This window comes from Cinclus cinclus, chromosome 4 (genome assembly GCF_963662255.1).
Source record: "Cinclus cinclus chromosome 4, bCinCin1.1, whole genome shotgun sequence".
Classification (NCBI taxonomy): Eukaryota; Metazoa; Chordata; class Aves; order Passeriformes; family Cinclidae; genus Cinclus; species Cinclus cinclus.
Genome location: NC_085049.1, coordinates 45191846 through 45219007, shown reverse-complemented (window position 1 = coordinate 45219007; position 27162 = coordinate 45191846). Strand labels below are relative to the sequence as shown.

General features: G+C 38.5%; 1 protein-coding gene across 4 annotated transcripts; it reads right to left on the bottom strand.

The window, feature by feature from the left end:
• Positions 1-272: 272 nt before the first annotated feature.
• Positions 273-26914, bottom strand: CPSF6 (cleavage and polyadenylation specific factor 6). 4 transcript variants are annotated; one of them, XM_062492017.1, is made up of 11 exons: positions 26827-26914; positions 16335-16544; positions 15112-15215; positions 14228-14373; positions 13408-13581; positions 11777-12281; positions 10497-10589; positions 9385-9500; positions 8895-9048; positions 8117-8308; positions 273-684 (listed from the first exon to the last, which is right to left on the bottom strand). In XM_062492017.1, the coding sequence occupies exons 1-10, from the start codon at positions 26884-26886 to the stop codon at positions 8119-8121; spliced, it is 1752 nt and encodes a 583-aa protein (XP_062348001.1). In that variant the 5' UTR covers positions 26887-26914; the 3' UTR covers positions 273-684; positions 8117-8118. The 4 variants fall into 4 exon arrangements, with proteins under 4 accessions (XP_062348001.1, XP_062348003.1, XP_062348004.1 ...); XM_062492019.1 differs by having other exon boundaries at positions 8117-8305; XM_062492020.1 differs by lacking the exon at positions 10497-10589.
• Positions 26915-27162: the final 248 nt, after the last annotated feature.

Genomic DNA, 27162 nt, shown 5'->3' with positions numbered 1-27162 from the left:
GCCACCGAGGTAAACACTGCTAAAAAGCAAAACAGAATTAAAGGTTTTATGTAACCACCTACTTTTGTATCAAAATTGAGTGGGAGAGCACAACATTAGTACGTTTAACTCGCTGAATGCAAGATTAGGTAGAGGCATATGAAAGAACTATTGCGATGTTTTTGAAGACAGCATCAATGTTTTCATTGTAACATTATCTTTAAATATTGCTGAACACATGACTTTCCCTGAGGTGTAAACATCAAATAACTTGAACAGCTTTACACATCAGCCCCATTAAACAGTTTATTACAACACTACATCTACTGTAATCAGTGGTGCTGTATACAGACATTATATGAACAGTTTAACATGAACAAACTACTATAAAAACAAGCATTTACTTGACTTTTTTCAATTGCTTGCACATTATAATTGCCAAATGTATATAACCAGTAATAAAGTTGCAAAAGCTATAAGGTTTAAATCACACAGGTTTCCCTCAAATAAAACAGTTAAGCAACATAAAAAAGTAAAAGAGCTACTGGTTACCATGTATGCAGATTTGCTTTATTCAGATCTATTCCTGTTCATATTATCCATGAATCCTTACAGGCTCAGTTCAATCACATGAAGCAAACTGCTGGACAAGCATCTTTCCTTGAAGAATGTATCTTGTCTTGCACGCTGTTCCTCTTCCTTCAGCTGTAATGTGTCAAAATTTGTGATGTAGATTTTGCTAGTCCCCAAAACACACAGAAAATTGTTGGCTTATCTATACATACACAACTCGTGCATCTACTTCACCATGATGTTAACTAACACAAAACACCCAGAAGCAGTAGTTACTCATTTGAAGTAGCTTTCTAATACAGTAATTTAAAATAAAATTAGTGTTGTACAATAAAGTTGAAAGAATATAAGCTTCACAGTTAAAGTATTGATGATAAAGAAATAACTACTGCTTCTGTGACTGACTGAAAAATTTATATATATAGAACACTTCCTAAAGTATGCATTCTGCAAGAGTAACTGAAAAAGAGTTTAAAGTAATTTAACCACAATTAGATTTTTACATTTTTACCTGCCCACTTACATCAGTTTTAAGCTAGTTTGACATTTAAGTAATTGATTGTATAATGACGTGGATGGCTCACAGCTTAATAACATTTAAAAGCAAACAGAATCTGACACCAGTGCTTCAAAAGACTAGTGGCAAGCTGGATGGGGTTCACATCTAAAAATACACACTTGCACTTACGCACAAGAACCCACTTTTCAATTAGTACAATGTAGAGCTGCAGGTTTCCTCACCTACTTGCACTTGAAAAAACCCCAAGCCCGACTTCCTACTCTCATCTATTTTGGCAAATCAGGGAACCACACAATTCAAAGTAAATTACTGTAAGAGTTCACAAAATACTTGGGATGGTATAATTCCATACACTGGATTTCAGTTGAATTCCATTACAAAACAATTAGCTGTCTTAATTTCATTAATAATTCACAATTTCAACATTCAATAATTTCAAAATAATTTCAATCAAACTTTTTAAAAAACCCAACACATTATTCATTTGAAAACCAAGACATTTAGAGAAGCAATTTCATGAACGTGCAACAGTACACAGCTGTCAAATATTCTTCTACTAGTCCAATAATTTCAAAGCAGGGAAAACTAAATACACAATTTTTCTTCTTCATTTTCTAAAAGTGATTGTTAACAATAACTTGAAAAAAAATCCAAAGTATAACCAAGCAGACCCTATACACCACAGTACGTACATAAAATGCACTTATTAGTGCATTTATTAGTACTAATCCGAATCAGCGAGTGAAATTTCTTCTCTTATTCAGAGATTTCGTTCCCAGGCCCTGAATGCGTCAACAAGTAATTACTTTTGGGGAAGTTCTTTCCCCAGAGGCCAATGTTTCCATAGGAGTTATGTACTTTATAAATTAATTAGTAGCAAACCTCCACAAGAAAAACATGTTTGGAGTTGTGAGCTAAGTTAGGACATATGGGAGACGATCTCAGTTTTCTAGTGGAGGAAGTCAGTACCTGACAGCTGTGAGACTGCACATCAGAATTTGCTGCTCTCATCACACAATTGGCTGCAGCCAGAATTATGGATCTTTATTATGTCTATGGCAACAATTAGCAGATCCAAAGCGCCCTATGTACGATTTATAATACTACCATAAAAAAGCTTCAGTTCCTGGGAATAATTTGCCATATTTGTAAAGGTACTTATAGAACTACAGGAACCCTAAAGAATGCACAATAAAGTGAATTTAGGATTAATGCTTTCTGGTATAGGACTCTTACGATGGTCACCACCACACAGTCTTCATTTTTAAAGAAATGACCAACTAAAATCCAAAGTGGTGTACATTTTGGTTCCAAGTATTCTGCCATTATATCTTGGCAAAACTGGAAACCCTTGTGGCTCCGAAAAGAAAAAATCTGTATGGATTATACCTGCATGCTCAGCCCTTTTCAGTATTCTACCAGCAAGTAGAATATTGAAGAAACAGAAAACTTTTTAAAAAATTAAATCTCTACTCAGTATTTCTTGGCATCTTTTCATCTGCCTCAAGCTCATACATAAGCTATCTGTCCCAAGCATGTGTTAGATTTGCACAATTTAACACCAGACAGCAACCAGCTTTTCAGCATTTCTATCAAAATTTACCAAATCTATCCAAATTTCAGGCTTAGGTGTTGAACAGAAACTTTCTGATTTAAAAGTTAGAGTTGTATGCCAGAACATTTCACAAATGAAATCCAGAACTTGAGTGATCAAACATTTCTGTATTTATGCAAGATGCAACTTGAGCACTTTTTTACCCACAAAGATACACTCTTACAACAAAAGCCCAATAATTTCTTATTTATATAAATCAAAAGCATCTTGCAATAGCAGGCTCTAATTTTTCCCTTTAATTCCAATCATCCAAATATTCACATAAAAGCTTTAAACAGCCTTTAAAATTTTGAGAATTCTACAGCAATTTTAAAGCTGTATATACATATACCCATCAAGCTTTATTATAGTAGTTTATTTTCAGAGATTGAATTTCAATCTCACACGTTCACATTTCAGTAAAATGCACAACATACATTTGTTATTATACCCTAGAAGCACCAAAAATCCCAGAAAGTATCAGCTTGAAAGCCAAAAATTTTGTTTTAATTTAACCTACATTCCAGAACATCACAAAATACCCCAAATATTCTGATGCTTTAGCTATAACATAGTGAGAAAGAAGGAATTTCAAACTTGACCTTCTATTTGTCTTTCAGCATGCAAGCAGAGATACATGTGGTTCTGTTCACCATACACGTACAGAATATTTTATCAGCACTAGAATCTTCTCTCATTCGCTGCCTGTTCCCCCCTCCTATTATTCATGTACTTACCTGCTGTCTTTGTTCAGTCTTAGTGTATAATTAAAGATCAACACAACAACAATTTCATGACTCTATAAATAATTTTACATGGGGGAAAATCCTCCTAAACTAATTTCATTTGTCAGGTATCTTTTTTTCTATTATCCCAGCCTGCCTATTGACCAAAACTAACCGATGAACAGAGAGGTGCGTTCAGAAAATTCAATCTTTAGTTTACAAATTAAAGAGATACGAATCACTGGCAAGTATTTTTGACATTCATATATGAGGAAGAGACAAAAAGGTAGATCAAGCTGCCACAGGAAAACATAAAAATGAAGATTTCTCATGTGTCTCCTTTCGGTTTTTGGTAAAAGGAATCCTTAGTTCTCAAACCACAATGAGCAAAAGTAAAAAAGTGACTTTTTTCATTCTTTGAAGGACAATTGCATCAAACCAACAATTTCACTTTTGTGTTTCATTGCCTAAAAGCTTCTTGGGGAACTCTTCACACAGATCAAATTTGCAAAAACTAATGAATTCACAAATAGAAAAGCCCAGGATATGAGGAACAAAAAAATATACGTGTGTCTTAAGACACCTCAGAAGCCAATAAAATTACAGCAACATATTCATGAGAAAAAAGTTATAGCAGTGATGCATTTGAAAATAAGTAGCATAAGATATTCCATTCATTTTTTAAATCCTTGTTTCACCCTCAAGAAAATCAGACTTATCACTCAACATTAATAGACAAACTATGTTTCTGCAAAGCACCAGAGTAATGGTAAAATAGACTTAAAGAAGCTCATAAACCAGTGGCACTGCTTGCCTCTATCATGCTATGCTGGATTTCAAATACTGAATCACATGCACAAAGCATTATTTCTCTGGTGAATCTACATACAGAAGAATAGTGCCAGCCTCACATAAAACACACAGTTAAAAAAAATATTAGGTAAACAATATTCATAATAGTTTAAGACTAAGACCTGATATAATTCTAGACAGGTGTATATATATTATAGCCAGGTCTTGAACAATGTTACCACATGATTCACTTAATATTAACTAGAAGCTTATTGTTGAAACAGCCTACTAAAATCAGGCATTTGCCAATTCATTACAAGGTTTCTTAAAAGGCTAATTTCATACTTCACTTGATGTTTAAGTGATTATTAGCACACTTCTAGGACTGTTCCAACTTAGAGAAGCAATAATATAATGAATACTATGTAAGTCATCAGTACCATTTCCCCTCCTACTGACAAAAAACTCCAGCCATGTTACTTCTTGAATCACTCAAAAGTTGAAAGTAACTTCAGGGTGATCTGAGAGCAGTTTTTGAAGAAGCATATGAGCCTCAGACTTCAAATTATTTTGCTTACAGTGGTTTGAGAGCAGAAAAATCAGAGAATAAACATGAAATATGGAGTACAAAGTCTACAAACATATCACCTGTTACAATGTTATTGTTTTGTCTTTGCAATTCAATCCAAATCCAGTTTAAATAGGAAATAATCAATCAACCCAGTAACAAAAACATAAAATGAAAAACTTAACATTCAGCAGTTATAGAAATTCAGACAGATTAAGATTGGGACAATGTATCAGCTAGAAATACATTACTGATTATCAGTTTAAAAAAAATCTGCCTAGTAAGTCAGGACTCATGCTGATGAAGTTAAATTACTATTCTGTTTGTACACATTAATTTTGCTGTTAATTCTTCTAAATGTCATTCTATTGGGTTCTCAGTTTTTTGACTAATACAAGTTAGACAGTTGTCTTAAATCCATTGTTATCTTTGTATTTACAGGCTTGCTATAAGCAAAGGCAAGATATTCCAAGGAAGCATTCCGTTTATAGTAATTCAGGAGAATGGATTGTCAATGTACATAAAGTCTTACTCAAGTGAAGGCACAAAATTATTTTAACAATTTAATTTTAAATCATAAAATGTACAAACAGAAGTATAAACACCTGATAAGGTACAACGAAACTTTAGAGTTTCACTGTTATAAACATATTTTGTAAGTTATTCCAATTTAACCCATCTCTATAAATGTAATACAGTACAAACTGAATTTCACTGTTTACAAAAGCTTTCACAAGGGACCCTTAGAATCCTTCTGAACTAGATGTGTAACACTTCGGTAAAAAATGCCAGTACAGTATCACAGTCATGACTATAGGTACACAATAAGGAGAAATATAGGTGCCATTCATAAGGTGCAGGCACAGAGGCAACTTCATGTTTTCTGGCAAAACACAGTAATATGGGGAATAACTCATTTCAGCACTGTTGATATTTATTAAATGACTGAGTGTTAAATCAGTTCATGAATATTATTCAATGTAAAAAAATGAAACAAAATGTATGGGAACATACATCTTAGTGAAAATGAAACATACAAACCAGGAGATAAATGTATTTCTTTTATATATGTGTACGTATAAATATATAAAAACAAAACTACAATAAAGCTCTTCCTCATCAAGACAGCAACAAGACAAAATATTTACAACTTAACTTAAAAAAAATACCAAATGCTTTCATTTACACGTAGTATACTAAATTTGCCATTTAAATCAAGTTCTTAGGACCTATTTTCTTTGCTCAAGGGAATCTTACCAAGACACCCTTTTGAAAGAAAAGAGATGTCCCAGCACACAACAAAGCTGAAGAATCTCGCACATATGCATCCAACCTGAACTGAGACTGAAATCACAGCCTCAGTGTAAACAGTGCTTCAGAAATTATAAAATGCAACCTAATGCTGTCTGATATAGATTCTTGGAGTAAGAGAGAAGGAAATCTGTACTTGGCACAGTAAATCTGTATCTACTTGCACAACACTAAATACACAAAAATTAAAGCTAGATTAGCAAACTATGCCAAAGGTTAAAAAAATTATCTTTCATTCCAGGCTATTACCAATTTTTAGTATGGTTTGCTCATCTCCACCAGAAGGAAAACACTCTGGAAATGCATCCATTACTCATCTCAATGGTTACTTCTGTTAGTAACAACTATTTGCAAATACCAAAAATATGCAGTTATTATAAAAGGTAAAAACCCAGTTCGACAAAAGAAATTACATTTACTTTTGTTATATATTTTTACGTTCTCTTATTTTGCAATTAAGAACCAGAGTTGATATTTTTACTAAACTCCAGAAATATTTCTACCAATCCATTTTTAATGGCAAAAAATTAACAGAAATATACTGCTAAGTTTATTTCAGCTGCCATGTTTCACCTTCCTATTTAAGCCTTTGCCTCCCCTTCACTAGGTCACTTACTTCTTTTTGTGTCTCCTGCTGGTATATGAACCTGAGACAACATCCCACTTAATTCTCAACTCAATAGAGCATTTACTATCATAATTTGTTCTATCCTAGAGAAGTGTCAGAGACACAATAAGGCTGACTGAAAAACTGACATTTAACACGTACAAAACTGTATTTTCTCTTAGGACTATACTACATTTATCTGACTTTTTAAAGTTTTGCTCTGTAACATCTATAAATTAACTTCCATGTATAAAAAAACACATGCAAATCTGGAAACCAATTCTGAGGTTAAATGTAAGAAATGGAAGCTGGGTAGACAGGCACATCTACAAGTTTCAATTTCAGTCTAGATGTAGAGGAAGCTCTTTTAAAAAGGGAAAAGAACACTAGAGAGTCACTATTAGGTAGGGTGGGTTTTTTTTTCAATTGTCAAATGTAAGGAGTTATGGGTGGCTTTAATTCCCAACCCTCAAAACAGTACATTATACAATGTAAACATTTCTATGTATTTTAAAGCAGTACATTGAAAAAGAACTATTATTTAGCATGCTACTCTAGCTGCCTACACATCTGATGCATACAAGACTTCAGATCCATGGAATAAAAAGCACGTTAGTTTGTGAACAAGAAAAGAATCTATTCTAGTGGCATACGTTTGTTTGCTAGTCTTCAGAAAATGAGTTTAGTACCAGAAGGGGGATGGACTGGAAAATCAGGGTGGTGTGCAACAACAGATAATAAATTTTACTTAAGGTTAATACCTGGATTTAGCTAGAAGGCAGAAGATACTGACAGGTCACGTTTCATAAAATAAAGAGCAAAATCGGGTTGTATTTCCTGAATTTGACTAAAATTCAGCAGGAAAAAAAAACCCAACCAAAAACAACACAAACCAAAACAACAAAACCCACAAATACCAAAACCCACAAAATCACCACCATACCTGTGCAAGGACAATAACTGTATGGACACTGAAATAATCCACACACAAACAATATATGAAGGGCTAAATGCTGCAATCCTTACAGAAGTATATTTTAAAATAAAAAAAAAAAATCAGTCTTTTAAAATACTAACAAAATATTAAGAAATAAAACTAAAAAATTCATATAACCTTTTAAGATTACAAGGAGAACAGTCTGACTTACTGCCTTTTTAAGAAGTGGTTAAATCACATTTCATAAAAAATGGGAACACTATTATCAGCCAAAAGAAATGGCATGCAGAATGTAGAAGATAATTGCACAAATACTTGCTCCCTCCCAAGACCAGTTAATTACCTGTTGTTACTTACCTACGTTCATGTCAGGCACTGCAAGAAGAAAGTGATTCAGTACATACTGCAGGATCATTTAAATACAGACATGAATGGTATAAACAATCTCAAACCTAGGGTGGTGACTTTTAATAAGTCAGTAAAGTTGAAGAACATCAAAGAGACACTCACCTTTAACGGTGACGATATTCCCTCTCTCTGTCTCGCTCTCTGTCACGATCTCTGTCACGATCACGATGCCTCTCTCTCTCACGGCTTCTTTCCCGGTAATAGTCATCGTGACGATCTCTACTACGTGATTTGTGGCGCCTACTTTTTTCTCGTGACCTACTGTGGTCCCTCTCTCTGGATCGCTCACGTCTTCTAAAAGAAATTACTTCATTAACTTTTTCTTCAAAACACTTGTCATTCCCACGCCAGTTTTGTGCTCTGCTTACAAGTACAAATTTGACCAAAAACAGATGAGGGAAAGATCTGTTCATCATGATGGAGGTATATTTTTGTAGACAACTTTAAAGACACCTGGTACAAACAGTGGTGCCTAAGAACTCAGTTACAGGTAGTAAGGGGCACCCACTTTCTAATGTAGCAAGGAAAAGTCAAAGTACATACTGAGAGTCGAGGATGACTGAAATCAGCTAGGGGAAATGCATCTCATCTCAAACGATCACTACAACATGGCTACTAATCTGCATATGGAAAATATGGGCCAAAACCACTAAATAAAACTAAGAGTTAAACTGAAGCTAGTCAGATCAATTTTAAAAAGAGGGTTAATTAAAAGGCAGCTTTCTTAGGTTCAGGAAAGCCTTATTTTGTTCCTTCATGTATTTCCTGTGCAATTCAGCAACTCATTAATTTCTTACATGCCTTAGTTTCTTCTCTGTAAACTAGTCCTGCACTACACCTTCTCTTTTAAGTAAGAGCAGATGGAAGAGGAAAGTTTTACCTGGATCCAGAACCATAAGACTTGGACTCAATTCCATGAAGGCAGTCCTGAAGAGAGCTAATAAGTACTTTGCAGCGATCATCTGCAGATACTTTGGACTGTTTGATTAAAGAAATCGCAGTGACCAAGGTCTCTATAGCACTTCCATAGTCCCCTGAAAATTATGTAAGATCAGGATCAGAAAATTATGCAAATTAAAATATAGATTTTTATCTGTAACAGTATTACCATTTTTAGTATCTTCTCTTAAACAGCAATCTAGATAATTTACTGTGGCACCAAATATTAAAATACCGCTAAGATCAGTACTCAGGAGGTTTTCTTAGAAACTAACTGAAGCACAATACAAAATCAGTCATAAGCTGTACCTAAATTCAGCATCCTATCAGGAAAATGTGGCTTCAGGCCTTTCAGATTCCTAATTTAAGAAAAACAAACTATAAACTCTTTTCAGTAGAGTTGAATAGCAAGCACACTGAGTTTTACTAACCAGCACTGGCATCTGATACAGCTCTTGAAATGGCACTGCTTGAGATCGCCCTATTTCTATTCATGATTTCTTCAAATTCTGCTTCACTTAGAGGTGTCCTTGCAGCATCCATTTCTCTGCAAGCAATAAAACTAGTATTTAAAAGGTTAAGGAGAACTTCAGCTATCATTGCAATTTCAACAATCCAAGTTTGCAACTTTAAGCAGTGACAAACAGAAAAGAAAGCAGGATCTGGGGTTGGTTTTGGTTTTTGTTAAGGACCATCATTACAGTATAAAATCCTGAAAGCTTAAAAAAAAACCCCCAAAAAATCCCCAATAAACCAACCAAACAAAAAACCCCCAAAAAACCAATTATGACATTGCTGTATAAATAGACATTTTTTTTTGTTGATCCCATCTATTTCAAACATTCAGCAGCACTTAATATTGTGCTTGACAAATATTTACAATTTTCATAAAATCCTTGAAGATACATAAACAGATATTCCCAACTGAATGGATGTGGAAATACATGTACATAGGCAATGCAGCTTTGAGCAAAATTAGAGAAAATTTTCATAACAGTACTGGAATCAGAACTATATGATCCTGTTTCCCAGATCTTAACTAAGACCAGAATGTTGTAACTTTTGAAAAACAAATATAGTTATCTTTAAAACACTCAATTTTCTGAATGCTATGTCAGCATTTTACAGCAAATTTTATTTTTTAAATTTCTGGTCAAGTTCAAGGTACTCCAATTTAAATCTCCCTACTAGTCAAAGTAAGGAGGAAGCAATAAAGCAGAATCCTCATACTCATTACACTTTAATTATCAGCTGCCTATACAGGGTTTGCAAAGTAAAAGAAGTAAACCTAAATTTTCCCAAAGGTTTTGCAGTGTCCTATTAGCCAGTCTCTGTGTAACACAGAAAATTTGGAGAAATGTGTTAAGAGATAAATGCTGAGACTGTCAAACTGGCCCACTGCTTGATATTTCTAGAACAGTGTTAGTTCTTCTGGTAGAAAGAAAATGCAGAATAATAAGCAATGCTATCCTCTTAATTGCAAGAAGTGGAACAAGATCCTATAGCCAGTTTAGCATAAGAGGAAATGTCTAAAAATTCATACCTCCCTGAGTTTTGAGTATTATTTTTCGTGTGCCTCCCATAGAATGGAATATGTAATTTTTCTCTTATGGACATGTTATTTCCAGTGAAACGCCTATGATATATAATTAATGACAATTTAAATAGTTATGGATGATAGCTTCAACATTATTAATGAAAATACTGGACAGTAAGTTATACTGTCCTATTCCCGCTCCTTCCCTCCCCAGACATTCTATAAACTGCAGACAAGCTTGATTTTGTCCATCAAAAAACACCCAACACCTTATAGTCTTATATTCCAGGCAATTAAGTCCAATTCAATTTCTAGAGCTGTTTTTTGTATGAATATCACATGTACAAATGCTTGGGGTGGGGGTGGGGGAGGGAATTAAACTTTGTGGTAAAAAAAAGAATCAAAGCACAACATCTATACAGGAAATATTTTAAGCCAGAAAAGTGTCTCTCATGCTAGCAGTAAAATTACTACTGAAAAATTCAAATCTAACTATGTAAAACCATCTCTCTTATAATTTATGCCAAAATTTTTGACAAATATGGTGAAAATCAAGACAGCAGCAAGACAGATGCTTGAAATCACAGATGAAAAAGATGTTTCAAACAAGATGTGAAAAACTTGACAAGTCAAGTCAGGGACTTAAGAACTCTGTCGCAATAGGGTAAACCACAGGAAAAGCCACTGCTACAAACACAGCAAGATTGCACCAAATGAGCAGAAACATCTTGATAGGAAAGGAAGGTAAAAGTCTTGCAGTAAATTCACACCTGGCTTTTAAGACAAACACCAAGTTTTAATTAAATCCTGAAGAAAAAAGGGACAAGCAACTCTGCTGAAAGATGAAAATGGTATGAGCTTGGTATGACCTCAACATATGCGAAAAAGAAAACTCCAGAGCATTCTTAAAATGCAGCCTGCAAAGCACGATGATACAGGTAGAAGTTAAGACAGAAGCACAACCAGAAGCTGCCGCCTAAGAAGTGATACATGTAGAACACATGGAATGATGACACTGCCAGATACAGTGAAGACAAACAGTTCAGAGCTGAAAAGGCAAGTGAGATTACTGGTGTTGCATTTCAGGATTTTCCTCCTGTTGCAAACATGTTTCTCAGATTTATTCCCTTGGAGAAATTAAAAGGGGCAAACTAAAAGACTGGTGGGATCCCTTCTGGCCCTACTTCTAATTGATCCTAACATTTGCATTAAAAGGGAAAAATCAAATGCTTCCAACAAGAGGAGTAAAATCTGCTACCCAAACACATTAGACAGAAAGAACTCACCTTCCAGGTGGCCCATAGTCACCTCTGTCATATGGTGGAGGTCGGCCATATGGATCTGTTGGAGGTGGGCCACGGCTGTCTGAAGTGGGTATGCCACTATTGGCAGGTGGGGGGAAGAAAGCTGGATTCACGTGTGGTGCTGGTGGTGGAGCACCTGGCGGTGGCCCAGGGAGATGTGGAGGAGGAGCAAGAGTCAGGGGTGGCCCAAGAGGGCCAGGTGGACGAGGGGGAAATGGACCCGGAGGTGGAGGTGGACCCTGCTGAGGTGGTGGTGGACCTGGTGGTGGCCCATAGCCTGGAACTGGTGGTGGAGGGCCTGGAGGAAGTGGCCCAAGTGGAGGCTGACCAAAAGGCTGTCCTGGAAACAGAACTGGTGGTGGTGGACGATCACCACGATTAGGAGGTCCAGCTAATGGAGGTGGGAGGACCTGACCAGGAGGTGGAGGGCCTGGTGGGCCTGGTGGGCCAGGAGGACCTAAGGGTGGACGTGGGGGAGTTTGTCCAGCTAAAATTAAAAGAACAAAAAAACAAACAAAATTGAGTGAATAAATACAAAGAAATAAAATTCTTTAAAAGTCTTCCTTTCTCTTCTTCTTAAAAATAATGACAAAAAAGAAACCAACCCTCCCTCCCTGAACACTGTGCAACATTCACAAGACATGTATATTCCTCCTTCGGGTCCACTAGCTCAGAAAAATTTTAACTTATCTGTATCTATTGATACTACATATCTACAGATATCCAAAAAGAACAACATTATCTTGAACACTGACAACTCCCCTCCTGAAATCACTTCATCACCTGCTGTTATTTCCAAAACCCACAAGAATATTACAAAAGCTAGAAAAAACTGCATTTTACTGCAGTTAGTGTTTCATATGGGGCTTAAGAATATATATATATATATATATATTAAAAATGTGGGAGAAGCAGTATTGGAGAAAGCAATGTAAATGCAGTATCCAAACCTTCTTTTAGATTTTCATTACTGTTTTTCAATTTGACTATGTCCCTTGGACTGTTGGTAGACTCCATTACTGAATTACATTTACTAAAAGCTATGTCAGCTGAAAGAAGAACTTCAATTCACTACAGTGCAAACCTAATTGTCTAACATATTTTTTCTACATTAGATACCTAATGAAATATGAAAACCTCCTCTTCAAATTTCTGGCATTTTAAGTGCCTACTAACTGACCTGCCAGTGGGCATGAATCAGAGCTGAATTTCTAACCACATGCAAACTTGCAATACAATAAGGAAATTAGTTACTTTACCCTCTGCAACACAGGCATTCTCAGCACATACAGCAAATCAGAAAACCTCAACTACACTACACTAAAAGCCAAATCTACTTGCTAACACAACCTATTTAAATTTTTTCATACTTAAATATGTATATTGACACAGTATAAAGAATGTATCTAAAAAAAACCTCTTGTCTTCCTATCAAATTTACGAGGTACAACTTCCTGTTGAGTATCAACAAAGTAACAGTCAAATCCTACAGTCTAGCTGTGAACACTCATTATAGTTCATTACTGAATTGCCATGATCCTTATCATTTCCCAAATAAGTGTGCCACATTGAAACACAATTAAGATAGGAACTCCATGTAAGGAAAATTTTACCTGGGAAAGGTGGTGGTGGCCCTCCTGGCCCTGCCGGTCCAGGGAATCTGTCTCCACCTGGAATGGCACCTGGAAAACGGCCCCGACCTCTATTACTAGGTGGAAATGCTGCTCGTGAGCTTCCTCCTGGGGGACCAGCTTTACCTTCCCCAGACATCTGGCCAGACTGTGTGGCTGCAATGGAAAAGCAGAAGTGTCATTACATAGATCAAAATAGGTTAAAGTATTTCAACACTTGGTCTAAAGCTTTATGCAGTGCTAAAACATGACCTTATGAGCACCAACTTGCTCCCCATACCCAAACCCAATGCATTCGGGGAGGATTCTTTGCTAAAATACCATGCCTAATATTAAAGGAAGAGTATCTGGAGAGACTTCCAGTCCTTCCTTCAATGAAGTTCAAGGCCACACTAGGAAACACAAGATATGGTGCTAAAGTACAACATGGAACCTCTCTTCCCCATGTTACCATAAATACAGACCATCCACACATCAGAATTTAGTCCAGTTTGTCTACAAATGTTAAATATATAAATGCTCTGGTGCCTTTGTTTTTGTTTTTTTTTTAAATTACATCCATAAGAATTTGAGAAAGCATCTCCAGCTGTTAAGACAAGAGCTGCATGAAGCTGCAACCTTTCAGAATTCAGCAGCTCTTCAGTATATGAAGTGATTTCTTTAAACAAAGATACAACTTCATGCACGTGGACTAAGTATTTTATGATTATTTTAAACTGTGTAGAAATTATAAGATGCTGCGCTAAAAACCTGCCATTCTACTTTTTCTGCTTTTCCAAGACACCACTTAAGAAAGGCTTACTTTTCCTTGACTGCATTTCAAATTGACTCAGAAACTGTTTATTACATGGAGTCACAACAGGATTCTGCCCATGCAATTCTCTTTTAGGCAACAAATCCATCAACTTTTTGGAGGATGCTTCCGAACCCACACCCACAAGGGCAAACCTGAAAGGAAACAAAAAAAAGTTAAACCACAATTTGTTCATCATCTGACATCCTGATGCCTCGTTAAAAAGGTTACACACAATAAGCAAAAGAATACTTGACAACTAGACACAGAAAATGTCCCACGGGTCTTAATCCAGTTTTCAGAACAGATAAAAAAACTTAGGCCATAAAAGAAGGAAACAAAAGAGCAAGATGCATCAAAAGTTATCACAACAAAGGCAGCTTTTTGGTGGAGTATCAACAGACTACGTAATTAATTCATATGACCATATTATTAAGTTATTAAGCATACACTGCGTGCTCGTTGCAGCCAAAGAGACAGAAAAGCACATTCATGCAGTAAAATTTAGGTTGTCAGTGAAAAATGGGCTCAAGCATTTACTTTAAACAGCTAATGGAAAATAAAGATGTAAAGAAAGATTTAATAATGATTGGGGGAACAGCATTTACACTGAAGAAAAACAAGCATCACCACCACACCAACTAAAAATCTAGTAATAGTCTTAAATGAAGATGACTAACAAGCATTAACTCACAAAATAATGGCACATGCAATACAGTCACAAAAATTTATACCTGAAATTTGAGTCATTAGTATGAAATTATATGCCAAATAATTTCTGGATCAATAAGCTAAGATGAGCAGTACAAAGATTGACAATTATGAAAACTGAGATCTCCTTCCCCTCCAAAGCTTCAGTCCACCCATAGAAAAAACAAATGACAAGTTCTTACCCTTTAGACTGGCCATTAGCACGATTTTCGAAAAATTTTATCTCCAAAATGTCATTTACCCCCAGTGAATGAACTGCTTCAGTCAAGTCTTCATCTGTTGTCCACTGAAAAATATTTTTAATATTCAACTATTAGAGCTTATCTAAAACATCAGGCAAAGGGCAACTAAATTTTCCACGGATTTTTGAGTGTGTGAGTGTGTGAAATTGATCCAGAGGAATACCTTATTCAGGCTGTCAATATACTCTGACTTTTCGAGTAGCCATTTTTATTTTACAATTCAACAATTAGTTCAGCTAATTCATGCACATTTTTCTGATTCCACTCATGTACTTCAAAATGGGACAACTTAAGTCAACAGTCAGGTCCTTTACTTACCTATTAGCTCCCAAAATACTGTAATAACTAATAAAAAAAACCTACAGTAAGAAATTATCAGAAGTTAAAAGACTCATATTTTTACTTATCCTTTAAAAAAGAATATGTGGGCCCTGAAGAACTTGATTTCACGTAAACAGATAGAAGCTTCACTTAATTTAGCTACTGACCAACTCTTGCACTGTTTCCTTAACTGCAATTGATTTTAAAATGCTTTAATTCTAATAAAGGCAATTGTCCTAAAGGCAACTGCAGTTCAGTGAGTTTTATCATAAACCTGTTCTCCTCGGACAGAGAAATAAGCCTCACAACAAATACCTGAAAACAGTTATGCTGAAAGAGTCACTGCCCATGGAAAAGGCCCTGGAAAAATGTGAAAAGTAATTTCAAGAAAATCACAGAGAACCTTCAACCTTTTAAACTAAAACCTTCAGCAAGAGTTCACTAAAAATTGGGTTCTTTAGTAACCTTGAAGTATTTACAGGCATAAACTTGTTCTCTTCTTTCATTCAGTTCTTGGAAAACCTTAAGAACATAGTAGCACAAATATTCTTTAATAACACTTAAAACATGACAGAAATTTTGAAGTTTATATTTACTGAAGACTTTCTTGATTTTTAAGATATCACAATAGCTCCAGACAGGGTCTCCAAATTTCAAGTAAAAGGAGAAATGACACCACAACCACAAATAAAAATTAAAGAAAATCCAACCAACAACAGTAACAACTTATTTTTGATGCTCATAATATTTCACATAAAACATTTTAAAGCAAAAAATTTTACAAATAGTTACATCCATAATTAAAATTCCTGTCTACAACTAAACAGCAGTAAGACACTTACCCAAGTGAGATTTCCAATGTACAAGGCAATTCTCTTTCCAGTATACGTATAGACAACATTTGGTGCAGCTCCTTTACCTACATCATCCCCAACAGATGGTGGAAGAGAATCCATGTAATCGCGATCCTCTGGAGCATCTCCATTATTTGCAGATGGAGAAATTACATCGTCATATAAATCAATCTGATCATGCCCACCATATTCAGCCTCCTAAAATAAAAAGAATCTTGATTATAAGTATAATTAATACTACTCTTAAAACTTATTGAAGCAAAAGTTGTGATAACTGCTATGTTCAACAGACACAGTAAGTTTGATCAACCACCTACACAACATCCCTGCTGAAAAGCTAAGAGCCAGTTTCATCCATATCAAACATATACAATTCTTATGACTCCTATCATATTCTAAATTTATGTGGAAAAAAAGACTTCTGGCCACTGTTCTCCATTCCAATACTTTTGCTGTTGTAATATAAGCAGAAATCAAAAAATCACAAACCATACTCTGAGAATCGTATACACTAGAATGAAGAAGTGTGATGGTTTAATCCCAGATTGCAACTAAGTACCACACAATTGCTCACTCACTTCTCCTTCCTCAACCACTCCATGGGATGAGTGAGAAAAATCAGAAAAAAAGTAAAACCTGTGGGATAAGAACAGTTTAAAAACTGAAATAAAATAAACTGCCAGTCCTGAGTAGTGATCAGCCCTTCCGTCCGCCTCTCACCAGTTTATGTACTAAGCATGATGCTCTTCCATTTGATGCCTTCCTATGACACAGTAGGATCCATCAATAAACTAGGTATATTGCATCTCATCTTCTGGTAGCTTATTTTACAATGCGGCCCCTTCAGCACCTGGTATCTCCTCCCCTGGTGACATTCTGAAATCTTTGTCTTCTAGACAGTCCATGACCATGTCCAAGATTCTTGGGCAACTGGAATTTCCTATTTGAGCTCATTATATGGTCACTGTAAGCCACTTATTTCATGCAGCACCAGCTGCATGATGTCTAGAGAAGACCCTCTCTTTGCTCATCCAGCCCAGCACTGGCGGGAGCTGGGGAGCTGGAGGAGCTGTGCTTCATCACCAATCCTTTCCAAAGCAGCTCAAGTCCCTTGACTAGACTCTGGTATTTCTTTCAGCTCGAGTATAAAAGAGGCATCAGACACTTTGTTCCAAAAGAGAGGACTGGAGATGGACTGGAGTCTCCCCTGGTGCTTTCTGCCGGACACTGCAGGTAGGGCCATTTGCCCTGGCTGCACGACAAAGCACATTTTTACCTTGCCCTGCCCTGAGGGATGTTGCATGAACTATGTCCCATTTAATTTGTTCAAAAGCTTGTTGTTGCTCAGGGCCTCATTTGAAATCATTCTTCTTCCAACTCATTTGATAGAGAGGGCTTACATTAGACTGCAATCTGGAATATGTGTATTCTCTGAAAATCCACAACACCTAAGAAAGCTTGTGTTTGTTTCTGACTAGCTGGTGGAGACGTTGCTGCTGTTTTGTTGATCACATCCACTGGCATCTGACAATATCCATCTTGCCATTTTACTCCTAAAAATTCAAATCTGCCATGCAGGTCCCTTGACCTTATGATTGTTTATGGTAAAATAAGCTTTTGGAATAATCTGGACTATTTTCTTCACTTGGTAAAAAACTTCTGCTGCTGTATGGCCCCACATGATGATATTATCAAGCTACTGCAGGTGATCCAGAGCTTCACCCTGTTCCAGTGCAGTCTGGATCAGTCCACAGAATTGGTACTGCTATGTTTCCACGCCTGGAGCACTGGATTCCAGGTCTACTGGACATTCCTTTAAGTGAAAACAAATTGTGGCCTGTCAAAGGTATCAAAAGGCATCAGCAATATCAATTGTAGCAAACCACTTGGCAGCTTTTGACTTGAGCTCATATCGGGAGTTCCAGCACGTCCAGAACAGCAGCACTCAGCCACGGTGTGCCTTCATTCAGGCCACCACAGCTCACTGTCAGTCTCCACTGGCTGTTAACTTTCACACTGGCCACATGATTGGGCTGATCACTGCTTGACCCTCCAGTTGATAAGCCAGCTTGAGAATGGGAATCACGGAGTCTTGGTTGGTGCAATGCTGCTGCCGTTGCAATGCTGTGATAGTGACCAGCACCTGTTCTCTGACCTTCAGCAAACCCAACAGAAGGGTCCTCTGAGACAGCAGGCAAGGCAGGCAGCTGCTTAACTTCCTGAGCCTCTAAGGCAGTGGTACTGAACACCCACCAGTACCCTTTTGGGCCCTTGAAATACCCTCTCTTAAACAGTCTATGCCAGGGATGCACAGAACCTCCAGGCCAGACATAAGGGGGTGCTTTTGCCGCACATTTCCAGTCAGGCTCACTTCAGCCTCCAGTTCAGTCAGCTGTTGGATTCCCCCTCTCTTTCCCCAGAAACAGAAATAGGTTCTGCTCCTGTAGAGCTGGATGGCATTGGGGTACCCCATACACTACAGCCTTACACTCCTGATGTGCCACGTCACAGAATCCAGACACTCCTGCAAACCCAGCATGTGAAAATGGCATGCTCTGGAAAAGTTTCTGCAACAAGGGTCATAACAAAGGTACTGAATACCCATGTGGCCCTGGGTGACATGGAACATCTTCCTTGAAGGGATGTCTTTCCTACACACTCCACAGGAGACACCACCCAAAGGCTTAGGATTTGTGGCCCTTTGCCAATTGCCTTGACAATGGCCCCTTCCTTAGAAGGTGATCCCAGGTGCTTGGTTTCCCTACCCTCTAATTCCAGGCTCCTAGCCCTGTTACCCAGCATCTGAGCAATCAGTTATCACCTGCTCACCTGGCTGATGGCTGAAATCTTTTGCATATCCCACAGCTCTCTCAGGGGTAGGGATTGAGTGCTTCCCTCTTGTTCTGCCTTTTCCTCCTGTTCTTGTGATGGCCCTGCTTTGTTCTCCTTTACTAAACAAGCACTCTTGTGCCCACTTCTTCTGGTGAAAAGGGGTGACTAATACTGGCATGGGTTGGTGCTCTGCTTCAGCGACATCACCCATTGCAAGGGAATGAGCACCTGCAGCACCTGCCACCAAGGTCTGAGTAGCCACAGTGCCTGTCACAGGATTTGAGTCTAACCCTAAACAATCATGACTCCTGGCAATAGGGCCATGCTTTTTTCAACATCCCAAGAATATACAAAATTTTCAAGAGCTACTGTCATTAGCCTGGTAGAGAAGGGGAAGATGTGGGATCATTCCTCCTTCACAGTTTAACTCTCAAAGGATGAAAGGTAAAAGGTGTAATTATTAATAGTTTCCAATAGATCACTCACAAAGTACACAGATGATAGCAGAACTGAGTACAAGTAACAGATTACTTTCACAACCAGCAATTCTGTTGTATCATATGAAGTGCTCACAGGATCTTCGAATGCCTTGGGTCAGAAGAAGCCTTAAAGTTCATCTAGTTCCAATGCCCCTGCTGTGGCCAGGAATATTTTCCACTAGACCAGATTGCTTATCTTAAAACACAACACAGTAACTTTAGACCAGTTCCCATGGGTGATAAACAGCACAACAGGGAGCACACACTGGAAGTAAGGAGTTAAATGATGGAGCTCTGAGAACAAGCAGAACTGAGAGCATAAAAACAACATTGTGTCCCAACTATTAAACTAATAAAACGAATGCTTATAAGAATTTTGTTCTAGCATGTTCTAGTCAGATTTGTTGCTTTCTCAACCCGTCAAGCCCCACGATGAGTGACAAAAAAAGGGCTATGTGGTTTAACTCCAGCTGGTAACTAAGTACCATACAGGCCAGGCATTTGCTCACTCCAACCCCAAACCCTGTGGAACAGGGGGACAAGAATCGGTAAAAAGGTAAAACCTATGAGTTGGGACTGGAACAGTTTAATAATATAGTAAAATATAAAAATAATAACGGTGATGATGAAAAAGAAGACAACAAAAAGAGATGAAACAATGCACAAGTGACTCAAGTGATGCATAACCACAGCTCACCAAATGCCCAGTCCATCTGCAAGCAGCAATCACCCCTCTGAGCCAACTTCCCCCAATTTACTGCACTCTCATATCATACCCTGCTCTGGAACAGAAACTGCCTTGCCAGGTTTTGGTATCAGAGATATTTCAGTATCCACTATGAATTTATATACAGAAATTCACAGAAGCATCCTAGACAGAATACTTCAAGGTACTATATACGGCAGCTAGAGAGAACCAAGCTGGACTCCACAAAACACAGGCTGCAAAGTTGGCAATGTTTTCTGTAAACCTAAGATATCCACATGATCAAAAAACCCACCGTCTTGAAAATACAAAAACAGTCTCAACTACTGCTCATTCAAGGAAATTGTAACTAAAACAAATAACATTAATTTTTTTAAAAACCCAACAAACAGGTAAACTGAATTTTGGCATTTTGGCAAGTACATTTAATCCTCAGTAAACTGCACTGTCCCAATAAACTTCAATAGAAAAATCTCTCTTCAAAGGTAAGCTTATCACAATTAAATTAAGGGTTTCATATTTCACCTAGTCAATCCAGTTCTCAGTTTGATTCCTCCTATCACCATAGCTAACAAAATCAGGTTCACAGAACTGCCTGAGACAGGCCTAAACATGACATTTTACAGGTAGATTAAGGTTGATGTCTAAAGAAGTTCTCTGCTAAATGTGCAGTAACTCATCTGTGTATTGAATGACTTCAGGGAAGTAGAATTTAGTCTTGGCAGACAGATGCAAAAACACAACCACCAAACTTACAGCAGATGTATGTACACTAACCTATCTCTCTGAGGTCAGCATTGCCAAAACACCAGAGTAGGCAGCAGTCCACAGCTCTGCTGCACTGCCCTAGTGACAAGAAACTCCTCTGAAACAGATCGTTTGTATCACACAGGCTTTCAGTCTGGATCAGTGGAGAGAAAGAATTATTAAGGCAGCAGAGCCTGCATGCAATTGAGAAGGGGGCGGGGCAGGGCATCCCCAATAAGCATCAGTGTCTTAATTTAAATACATAGACAAGAGAAAACCTGATGTTATTCACTAGAATTTCTTCTCACATCATGCTGGTTTTGCATCCAGAATGGAATTCATTCATTTACCAATTTGCCAGCAAGGTGCATGCTTAGGTGATTACAAATGATCTGAACCATCAACTTCAAGTGTAGACAGAAGAAAGGTGTCCCAGTGGATGTTGCACAAGATCCAACAACCCTTTCTCCTTCATAGTGTGTTCTGTGGAAACTTACCTAAACACACCCTTCCCTCCCAGATGCAGAAGAGGAAAAAAAAGTACAGGAAATCCTACTTCTCTAGTCTCAGCTATTTAAACAAATGCTCTGCCTGTATCAGGAACCAGTTTTGACCTCTTTTAACTTCCTTAGTTACAAGAAGGACATCAAGCATGAAGAGAAATTATTTCTTCTCAATTACTGTAACTCACAGACTTGCAGATTACCATGCTAAGAAACAAAGTGAGCACTGCTGTTCTGCCCCCTCTAAAACCAAATCAGACAGCAATGCATTTCCAAAGTCTATGTTTTAACTAGACCATAGTCTGAAATATTTAATCGTAAAATCAGGACTGGAATTTCACATTCTGCACTAACAGATGGAATTGGGTGAAACATTCCCATATGAAAGCCATGAACACAAGGAACTTCATGTCCAGAAGGGACAAACTTACTTAATATGTTATTTTTTCTTTGGAATTTAGCAGTCATACTCCTCTGAGCTGCAAAGAACCAACTACTTCCTTTACAAGTGCTGTTTTGGAAATGGCTTTTGGTGTTTCGTTGTTAAGAAAAATTTCTTTAAGCTGTCCATCCGCCCATTAGATTTGCTTTTTCTGCAGAACTTTGTCCAATTTAAGAGTTAGACACTAACTTACACCTCCAAAAACAAATTTAAAAAATCAGTGAGGCAAATAATGTTTCATGAAAAATATTTACTGCTGCTTCTGGGAAAAAAAAAAAAAAGAAAAACTAAACTATCCAGCTTCCCCCTTACTGTTTTTTCTACTCAAGTTACCATATTTGTGGTCAAAAACTCTAAGCACACACTAGTATCCTCACTTAAAAAATAAATTTGTAGGTTCTGAAGAATAACAAGTTAAAGACAAAAAAAAAAAAATCTTTCTGGTCTTGATTAACTGTCTGAACATACGAACTGGAACACTGACAAAAAAAGGCGGCCTTTGATACTTCCAAGATAGCAAACTGCTCATGGCAGAAGTGGACAAATTTGTTAGACCACAGGATTCACATTTACTCTACAGGCCCAAATGCTCTTGGCCGTACAACTAGCACAGCACTAAAATTTAAGCAACCTGATCCCTTGTAACTAAAAATTACAGAGTTACAAAGAATAACTAAAAATTCACAAGTAGTCAAAAATATAAACTAAACATACATAGTATCACTGTTCACATTAAAACAAAGCAAAGAGACACCAGATAAGGTCTGAAGTTTTTCTGGAGTTTGGTATTTACCAATATGTAGAAGTTATGCCTTCCCTTTCAGCAGAACTGACAAAAAGCATATGCCATCACATATTGTGGACATATAACACATACAGGTCTGCCAATTTACACTTTTTCTGACCAGGACAGCCCTACTTAGTAGAAATTTATTATATCACAATGTGTCCATCCCCTGCCATGATAAGACACCTGTCTTTCCAATATAAAGGCTGTTTTCAATAACTAGCTTTAACTGGCCATTAAATGCTAGCTTTTATTATTTATCACACAGACAAAAAATTTCCTTTGTGTTACAGATCTGAAGTCAAGACAGTAACTAATACATTCCTAAGATACTGTAGTTTTCAGATACTTAGCCTCTTAACTGCTTATTCCACATAAAGCCATTTTATTATCCAGTTACAAAATAAAAAGTGAAACTCATTGAGAGTATCAACAAAGCAAGCACATTTACCACAGCATTAAAATACAACATCCTTAAATTCTTTTTCATCTTTCTGATCAGAAAGGTTGTTATATGTATACACGTGTATAATAGAAGTTTTTACTGTTTTAACTACATGCATGAACATATGCAGAAAAAAAACTCAAGCTTGGAAATGCAAAGCTGACCATAGCATCAGGGAACTTGACAATGCATGGTCAAATCTTCATGACCATAAAAAACCACCTCAGTTTGCTTGGCCAAACTGGCAGGCAGACCCAAACTGGCCTCCTGTACAAGCTCCTTATTATCTCTGTTACCACACAGCAATATTCTAGGGTTTTGTATATAAAACCACACCCTAATATTTGCTAAAGCATCCCAGCCTTACTGAGGGTCTCCTGCCCTTGAGAGAATGCCATCCTCAGCTACTTGTACACAGGTAACAGTTCTAACAAGCATCACAGATCTCCCTCTCTTGAAAACCAAGATGTGTGACAACACAGAGATGCTCAAGGTAAAATATTCCATGCAATACCTATTTCTAACAGGGCACAAGCAATGCATACAGTAAGTACTACATTTATGAGGCTATCATCTCAAAAAGAGACTTTAAAGAAACAGAAAAGACTGCTGGATGGAGAATTCAGCTTAGAAGAAAAAATGAAAAATACTCAACCAAGTTCCCCAAGAAAAAGAGAAAAAAACCCCACAATTTAAACAAAAATGTAATTGGTCAGAGACAAATTGACTGAAGTTGCTAGCCCAAGGACAAAAAATATTATTATGATGAACAGTAAGTTAATAAAAGAGTAACAGACAACACTGACAGATGATGAGCTTCAGATGGAATAGGAAAGATGCATTTTCACTCAAAAGTTCTGATATCAAGTTAGTCAGCAACCAACACTAAATATAACCCAAGACAGTTTACAGGTGTCATCCATCTTAGCCAGCTTGTAAACCCCTGGCTCTTGTGGTCTTTATTTCATCTTTATAAACTGTGGTTCATTTAGTGCTAATCAAGCAGAACATCACTACCCTCCTACTACTTGGAAAAAAACGCATTAAAAAAAAAAATCACAGAATAGCCTCAGGGATAAGTATCTTGAGGAGCAGAGCAAGACAAAACAACCAACGGAAATTAATCCAGTCACAAGTCCTAAATGAAGGGTTAACTCCAGATGTAAACAAAAGTTTTGTCTCAGCTTGGGTATAAATACAGTTATGTACTGCACCCAGCACAACAGCAAGCTCCACAGTATATTTTTCACTCCCTGTTACTGCTAAAATCAGTGGAAAGGGTTTCTATAGTGCAATTAAAAAAAAAATATTAGTAGGTCACATTAATGTAGAACAACAAAATCAAAAAACAAGTCCATTTAACAGATAAAGACAATTTATTTTACAGATATGGTGTTCTGTAAAATGGCCTCTACATAAACAAATTAATAATGAAAATCACCTTCTCCCTAAAGCATTTTCTTAATTGCCATCTTCACACATCCACAGAATTATGTTCCATCTTATCCATTTAAGCTGTCAGCTTCAAATCAGGAACAACAATTGATGAATAAAGGTTTCTAGACAACTTTTCTCAATGATATCAGAATTAAGAGGTAGTAACTAATACAACTCACCTCCTTTCATATGACAGAAGGAAATGGGAAAGGCATCAATCTCTCACAGTAAAACTTTCATACTGTCTCAAGACTTGCTCAGTTCAACAATATTACTTCAAATATAAAGTCACAGAAATTAAATTTGGGTAAGAACAAACGGCAACTTTTTGGGGGTGTGTGACACAGATAAAAATACAGAACAAAAACCCCCTAAAACAAACAAAACCCCCAAATTCAAGCTGATGGGAAAAGGGCACTAGCCTCTTCTCACCCTTCTGCCCTATATTTTGCAAGATTTATGAACTGAAGCAACATACTGCAGAAATGCAAATCCAACAGGGAAGCAACTGTGATGAATACAGTGAAAAAAGCAAAAGGGTTCCCTGCCTGCTGGATTAAACTAAACTAGATTATCACAAGACTCCCTTCATTTGTACCACCACGGCTATAGAGAATATCAATAATAACGACAACCTGAGTAGACCAGGACCACGTGAGCAAAACAGATCATCCCCATCACTTTTGTTCTGTCACTCTCTCTTTACACTATCCTTACAGCACATAACCATTCTACTCTGCGGGCTTCTGCACACTTGAATTTACACAAACACTACCAGATTCAAGAAAGGGTTCTCCCTGAAAATTTTGATTTGTTATCAGTTCTATCTAGAACTGATTAAACCAAATTCAAGTAATCACAGAATCTCAAAAGATGTACTCTTCTGCCGAATGGTGTCTGTCCTAGGGTTCATTCCCGTTTAAATTCATACAGTGGGTCTTCAACTGTAAGGGAGAAACCTTCATATGCAAGCTAAGAGCCAATCAGCTTTTCATCATCTCCTTTCACTATGGCATTATTTCACAATACACCTTTACCAGATTATTAATACTTAGAATTATTGTATATTAACCGATTTCTGGAGAAACAGTTTTTTGAGAAAGCTACGGGTTGCTGAGGAAGTTGCAAATTACCTGTAAATTCCAAAGCAATTACCTATTTCCCAGTTCTCTGTAGGACAAGCTGGCATACAGCTGGGCCCCGTAAATGCGTGAAAGTGCAGTTGTTCCCGGTTATTTATGCTCTAGGGCAGGAACAAAGCAATCTGGGGCAACTTAACCTGGAGAAGTGCAGGACTCACTAACAGGACAGATGGCATGCAAAACTGATACAAACATCGCGTTTCGGTAGGAGAGTTGGCACACAGCTATTTGGTAAAATATGAGGGGAAAAAAAAAAAGAGGACTAGAAAAGTGGACTCTATTTCATCCACACTTCCTCCACAAAATACGAACTCGTCCTCTAAAAAGGGCTTGCGCCACGTTTTAAAATGGAAGATAATAACGAATAAGGAAAAAAAAAAAAGGGGTTAAAAAAAAAAAAGCTGGATACTTTTTCCAGTGCTACAAAATAAAAGCCGCACTAGTTCCGCCTCCCCCGCGAAGCGCGGCCGAGAAACAACCACCGCTCGGCGGCTTTTTGATTCGTCTGCGAACAATGGCAGCGCTTCCCCTCCGCCGCCGGCGGGAAGGGGCCGCTCTCCCCGCCGCATCCGGGAGGGTCCCGTCCGCCGAGCCGGCGCGGGAGAGCCCTTTGGAGCGGCCCCAGAGAAGGAAAGGCAGAGACGGAGGAAGGCTGGTAAGAAGCGAAAAAGCGAAGGAAGGACGGAAGGCGCTCGCCCCCGGCGAGTCCAGCCCGCCGGCAGCAGCCCCCTCTCAGCGCCCAGCGCGCTCTCCGCCCAGCCGGGCCCGCCGCCGGCACCCGCGGCCCGAGCGTGAGGCCGCGCCCGGCCCGGCCCCGCGCAGCCCCGCGCTCGGCGGCGGCGGGAGCGCCCGAACAATGGCGGCGGAGCGGCCGCCGCGCTGAGGGCCCTGCAGGCGGCGCGGCTACGAAGGCGGGCGAGGGAGGGGAGCGGAGAGGCCGCGCCCGCGGGCCTCGCGTACCTGGTTGAACTCCTCGCCCACATCGGCGTAGATGTCGATGTGGTCCACGCCGTCCGCCATGGTCCTACCCGGGGCCGCCGCCAGCCGCGCCCGGCTCCCGAGCCGCCGCCGGGAGGGGGAGGGAGCGGGCAGGCGGAGCGTGGCGTCACTTCCGCGGCGGCGCGGAGGGGCTTCCGCCGGCGGCGGCTGCGGCTCCTCCCGCCCCGCCCCGCCCCGCCCGCCGGGGCCGCCTCACGCTCCTGCCCGGGCAGGCCCGGCCCGGCCCACCCCTGCTCGGTGGGGCCGGGCCGGCGCTGCGGGATGCAGGCTCGTTGCCGCACTCCTCGCTCCGAGGAA